Source organism: Necator americanus, chromosome II (assembly GCF_031761385.1).
Source record: "Necator americanus strain Aroian chromosome II, whole genome shotgun sequence".
Classification (NCBI taxonomy): domain Eukaryota; kingdom Metazoa; phylum Nematoda; class Chromadorea; order Rhabditida; family Ancylostomatidae; genus Necator; species Necator americanus.
Genome location: NC_087372.1, coordinates 7,152,653 through 7,159,443, shown reverse-complemented (window position 1 = coordinate 7,159,443; position 6,791 = coordinate 7,152,653). Strand labels below are relative to the sequence as shown.

The window sequence follows — 6,791 nt, the reverse complement described above, 5'->3', positions numbered from 1 at the left end:
TTTGAGCGTTCCGGTGCACTATTTTCTACAAGGAATTCGACTGGAGCGCGACAGCCCTATGCGGCGCCGCATCTTCCGGGCCGTTTTTTTTACGGCAATTAGGAAGAAATGGACGGAACCACATCCTTCTCCATAATCTACTATCCCGTATACTCACCTGAAATCCGTACCACTTCAGATTCGTGGGATGATGCCTTTAAACTACTGAACAGAATGCTGAGGGAGACGGAACATGTGCATAGAAGCGCGTTCTAATGCATCTCGTAAGGAATAAAGCGATTCCCATGCCAATTCCTACGACGATCGCGGAGAGATGACCGGAACATGTGGTTTCCCGCAATCTACGACCACGTATACCAGTTTTCCATGAGAAATCCGTACGACGTCAGATTATGGTATGCTGCCTTTAAATTGAAATGTCTCTTAACTGCAACAGGTACATATTTTAGTAGGCGATAAGCATCAGCTCGAACTCGAAACTTTATAGATTTTCAGAGAACGTCCACATCATTTACAGTTCGTATCAGACGTCACCAGCCGAGTAATTTCAATACGCTTTTGCTTACGGCAATCAGCAGAGAGAAGAGATAGCGAGTCCTTGCGATGCGCATAAACCCATTGGCTGCGGCAAACGTGTCGCAGTCGCCCGGTTGAACGCATCCGGTGCTGAATATCTTTCTAAATGTTTTCCCTCCGATCTCAGGTTAAGATTTTGGTTTGAAGTTCAGAATATTTCTTCCTTAGAACTGCGATTTTCTCCTACCGCTATAGTTCACGTTTCCAACGGAGCGGTTCTTCATCTTGAAGATTTGAGATATTCACAAGAGCATTCCGGATTTGTGAAGAGATCCTTGAGGGTACAAACATCTTATTTTCATCACGCCAGTACCTCAAGAAGCGCACCATCGAACTAATTAAGCTGGAATTACCTTAATTAGTGTGAGCCAATCTTAGAAATTTTAGGAAAAGATCAGAGAGTAGTTGATTTCGAGACGGCACTTTTTCTCGCTATGAATTTTACATCAGTTTTTCTGAGCTCGGAGTGGAATTTTGTCTTGAGATTGTCTACTGGATTGTTCTACATACCGTTGATGTAGGTGGCATGTCTTGTACGAAATCACAGTAATCATCGTATTATTTTATAATACATTGTAGAAATATTAAATTCTCGGCTATTAGGTTGACTACTTTTTTTACACTTTGAAAAAATTGACGTTTGAACGCAAGGACACTTGTTTTTCGCGTGGGATACGATAGATGTTAGGTGGTTCTAGAAGTTTCCTAGCCAAAAGCATAGAAGAGAGCCACTTCTCCGTTGTGCCATCGTTGTAATGAAAATGGTTCATCGTCGACTTCGAGTGATCTTCTTCCACGAATGAAAACAACGCTGCACCCACGTCACGCGGTTGCCAACATCGAAGGGCAATTAGGCAAGGGACCACCGCCTACACTACCGTCAACAGTTGCTTCCGTCGCTTCATCAGCGACTTTCTCTTTTGACGGCTTGTCACCACACATGGGTCATCCGCGTGCCGGGCTCGGGAAGAATACTGTAGCGGGAGCCGTTGCACCTGCAGCCGTACGGTTGACTTCCAAGGTCTGCAGGCGGCAGCACTGTGAGTTGGCTGTCGCAATCCGAGAGGAGCGACCCGGACGTGCCGCCGGTCACACCTTCTCCAAGAGGCCACATGTCGCTTCGGCCGCTCATCGGCATCTTGAGGCCCCGGGCTGGGAAACGGGGGAACGGTAAGGAGAGTGCCGGCGGATTCTTCGCGAGTGCTTCCGAGACATTACGTCTCCAGTGGATATGCCAAGGATACGCGACAGCATGCAGTGACGAAGTCACGATCCAGTCGTTCAAGGGACGTAGATAACCGTCCTAAATGTTCATCTGGCATAGAGGCGCAAAGAAATACAAAGTTGTAAAGAAATATGTAAGGAAAAAGAGTGATGTGAGTTGTCGAAATGATCGTATAAGTTAAAAAACCGTATCTACCGTAAAAACTGTAAAAACCGTGACCGTATATGTTAAAATAAAATATACTTAAAAGTACACACCATTTCGTGTGGTATTCTAATAAGAGGACAGGAGCGACTTTTATCTACATATTACTTTCAGGGAAATATTTCAGGAGTGGATCTGTCTTAAGGTGCCATTGTATTCTAACCTGGATTGTAGTGCATAGAACAGCTTACTCAGTAAGTATGTGAGGATAGTGTTTTCGAATCTATGTACGTTATTTGTTCTAAGTGAACTTTTCGATTCTTGAGTACTGTACACGGTTCTTCATTCTCTTCAAGCACAGCTAATCATTTCACCTCGTGGCGGTCAATAGACTAGTCTTAGCTACTGCACCGCCTATTTATTTATTTATTTATTTATTTATTTATTTATTCACATTCACCAATGGTGCACCAAAAAGAAAGAAGAAAACAGAAAACACAATGGTTTGAGACAGAACATTTTGTAAAAAATCGGCAACTAACTCATTGTAGTGAAGCCCGGTGCAGTCCTTTTCGACGTTGTTTTCCTACTCCAGAAAGTAAAGAATCCTCTTACGACATCTACTCGAACATAAACATCCATACATCGTTTATAAATCTCTACAATTTATAAGTTAAGAATCGAACGAGTTGCGTTCTTGCACTCTAGAGAGACTCACCAGCGCCATTCACTTCATTCCATTTTACTTTTTCAACGTGTATTCAAATTTTCATTTTACAAAAAAAATCTGCATTTAGTTGGTGTGTGTTGCTCATTCAGGTTCGAATAAACCTTTTAAAAAAAATTTTAAAAAAAAAAATAAAAAAAAAATTTTTTTTAAAATTCGTTTAAAAATTTCAACATAATTTCATAATAATATCTGTTCACTAAAAAATTGAGTAAACTATAGGTTCCGCCACTGTTTTTTAGAATCCTCCTTACTTGATTTTAAACAGTACAATAAAATAAAATATACATTGGTCACCTTGACTCCCGTTGTTCTTCGAACTGGTCGACGCCAGTAATTCTTTGCTCCGATCGCGTGCCAGAGTCGCCCAGTGGTTCCTCCTTTCGCGTGGGACACGAATAACATCATAATTTTCTTTGAAGGACTTAATGAACCATTGGGTCGGGGGTCTTCCTGCAGTGCGCTTAATATTCCGGGAAACCCGGTCGCTCACGGCTCTGCTCCAACGGTTCTCGTTAAAGCATATCACGTGCCCACCTTATTTTACTTTTCTCGGCAAACGCGGCGGCGTTGATCGCTGACGTGGGAGACAACTTCGAATCCCGTCCCTCCTTTCTGTGGAGCGGGCCACTCCTAGCACATTTTTGCTGAATCATTTTCGAAACGCTGCGTGTAGCATAGCTGTCCTTCATCCAAGACTTTTTCAATCCTATTGTCTCGTAAATAGCTTGTAGATGACTGACAGCAGATTGGATTTCATGTGCCGATTGTCGATTTCGTGTGGATCTCCCTTCAACAACACAGTTTTACTGGTCTTCCACCGTTTAGGAACCTTCCATTCCGACATATAACGTGGAAAGAGTTTCGCCAGGGTGTTGATGAGTAGTGGTGGAAGGTTGTTCAGGGGTGCCGTGCGATTTCTTACCGACATGTACTTCAGACGGGAGAGCCTCTGGAATGACATGCCTGTCTTCCCTCAGATGGTGACGAGCCAAGTGGACATGGTTGAAAAGATCAGATTAGATTTTCTCCATTTCCCTGCTTGATGCAATGGTTGCTCCCTTCGGGTTTCGGAGTGCAGTCATCTTTGTCTTGCGATTCTCTTGCGAGCTCTCAACGGGCTTTAGCTTTAGCCAGCACTTCTGCTCTTCTCTCTTTAAAGTCTTCCTTTATCGCCTCTCTACAGAGCCTTGCGAGCCCGGACGTGAGTTCTTGGTTGTCTGCGGCTTGTGTTGCTCCACGTTGGCGTTTCAGCTCAAGAGTTTTGAGTGACAAGAGAGTTCAACGAGCCGGTCATATTCCTTGTCGATGTCTCAGTTAATGATAGTTCTGGGATTTCGCTCTCTGAACTTCGCGGCTTTCTGTTCTCTCCGGATAAACGAAAGTCTTTCCCGGAGGAGGCCATGGTCCGATCCCGTATAGAACCTTGGCACTACAGCGACAACCGTCAGGGGAAACTTTTGCTGATGATGATGTGGTCAATTTCAGTATGATACCCTCCACCGGTTGACTCCCACGTCCAACGTAGGGACGACGGCTTCTGAAATTGCGAGTTCCCATGGATGGTCTTAGTCGTCATGATAAACTCGGAGAGCCTCTCCCCCTTTTCATTCTATTGTAGGCCGTGGGTCCCGATGTAAAGTTCCTCAGGGATTCTTTATGGTGCTACCGTACCATAAAGACTTTCCTCCGGAAGACTCAAGACTCTTTTCTATTACGCTGACACGCGTAAATTTTACAACCCATAGGCACGTTGCAATGTCTGGTCCCGCAGGTCTGAGGGAGAAAGTTTCTCCCCCAGAGTGAAAAAATAGAGCCTATTTGTTGAAGACGACTCCAAACCGCCTCCCTTGCACCTCCCAGTCAAATGATTGCAGACTTTTGGCCGGACCGACGTGCGGGATACAAGTATGCTATGAGTCACTCCTGGCTCAGCAGAAACAAGGAGTCCATCCCCTGAATCCACCCGAGTCTGTGGGCAGGCACAAGGTCGCTTTTGGTCATCGATTAGCCTCCTGTCCTCTACCTGAGGACTCGCCATGTAGTCCCGCGACAAACCGGCTGTGATCCCTCTAGTGAGGGAGATCCAAGGAATAAAATATGCAATGAGATAATTTTTAGATGTAAGGAGAAGTGATATTTAATTTTTCATTCATTTTGGATAGAAATGATGGTAAATTTTTGAGGTTCTATACTGTTCTTCTTTTTCCTCTGCGCTAAATTTTCTCTCTAGACGATTGGGATTTTTTCTACGGCTATGGGTTGAACAGAATTGTTAAGAATGAACTGTTGGACAGGCATTACCAGTAGTCGAATAATGCTTTGTTTCTGGATGTGATAGCGTGTTGTATACATATCTCTTATAAGTAGGAAAAAGTTGTTGTACAGCTCTTTTTCAGGACCAAAAAACTATCTCTTCTCACGGCATGGAAATGTCACTTAATCCGCACTCTTGAGATAAAAAAACATAAGCAACGGTTTCAACGTCTACATCCTGACATTTTTGAAACTTTTCCACCTTTTCCGGTCGTACGTGTGGGCTAGTTGCGTAAATGGTGAGCAAAGGGTTTGAAAGTTTAAGCGGATTATTTCTGCGAAGAAAAAAGTTTAAGGAAGAGCTGCTTTTGCAAACTAGGTGAATTGTATGAAGGACCTCTTTACTGGACCAATTTCTGGAGATTCTATTTTTGAAATCTTCTACTTTGAATGCTGAAGCAGTTAGAATCCAAAATTTTGGATTGCATATTTGCTTTTTATGGAGTAATTCTTGTCGCGTTCAGGAAAACAAATTGATTCTTACTCAATTTGGTTGCAAAAGTATGCAAGAGCAGAAAAACGTATCTCAATTCGGTTTGGGAAATTTCTGGAAACGATCAGGCGATCGGATCAAGTCTTCTCCAGTCCTTTTTCACAGCATTTATGTGTTTGTTGTGTGCTTTTATGAAAAAAAAAAACTGTGTGAATTATTGCCGATGAAGATCTTTTTCTAATATTCTGCAAGAAAAGTGTAGAAAAAAAGAATTATGATAAAGAGATTAATTACTCCTTTCTTCTGACTCCATTATGACATTTCTTTGATAATAAATAATAATTTATCTGGGAAATTCTTGGAGAATTCTGGCTTAAAGAGTGGAACTAAATTTTTTTCTTTCGATGAATCTACAGGCTCTATTTTCGTTCTTATAAACTTTTTTGAAAGAAAACTCATTGCATAGGTGTTTTTTTTTCGTCTGAACTTTAAATCCGCCTTTGTTAGAATTATTTTACTAGGAAGAAAAAAATTCTTATGGTAATCTAAGAGAAGGGGAAGTCCTTCCCGTTGATCCCCTCATGATTTCCGGATTTCCGGGCTTCGTCTGATAGGTCACCAAATTCGCTCCAGATTTAATTTGATCCACATGACGAGTAGAATTTACGAGCGGTAGATGTTTAATGAAATTCATTAGGATAATGTAACGACGTTAAGACGTTAAACGTAAATAAATAGCGTCATAAAAGTTGGTGATTGAATGTGATTAAATCCCGCTGGAATTCATTATTTCATTTCGGCCATCTACCGTTAAAAAATTACGTTCTACGGGAAAATTCCCAGTACTGGGAGAGGAGAAAAAAAAACTTAACTACGCAAATCTCTTTCTTTTTAACTGTTCATAGAACGATTTTTTGGTACAACTCGGTTCTTTGTCCATTAAATAAATAACTTTTCTTCTATATACTTCCCCTACCTCCTCACACCCCCAGTGCTCGTGCAGTTAAATTCCACCATCACCAATTCCATTCCATTTATCGTATATCTACCGTTACGTGGCTTCAAAAAAAAAAAGAAAAAAAGAAAAAAGGAAATACAATTTTTTTTAAAATATCCAAGGTTGCGAACAGCACGCATCTGATTACAACAAAGGACTTGACTAAAACAATTTGTGCATTATCGCGTATTTCCTATGGGAGCTTGAAAAAGTTGGTCTCCCTATATTAGATGCTCATTTAATTATCCATATACGTGGCTGTACTTGTTACCGTACTGGAAACTCAATTTTTTTTTCGAACAATAAGAAAATAAAAATTGATAATATGATATCATAGAATATAATTTTTTGGAAAAAAAAGTGCAATAATACT

The 6,791-nt window shown here is 41.5% G+C and overlaps 1 protein-coding gene across 1 annotated transcript; it reads left to right on the top strand.

The window, feature by feature from the left end:
- Positions 1-1,375: 1,375 nt before the first annotated feature.
- On the top strand, positions 1,376-1,750 carry RB195_017058 (uncharacterized protein; the record flags this gene model as incomplete). Its single annotated transcript, XM_064183884.1, has 1 exon — positions 1,376-1,750. One exon carries the CDS (start codon positions 1,376-1,378, stop codon positions 1,748-1,750), a length of 375 nt encoding a protein of 124 aa, XP_064039765.1.
- Between the last annotated feature and the right edge of the window lie 5,041 nt (positions 1,751-6,791).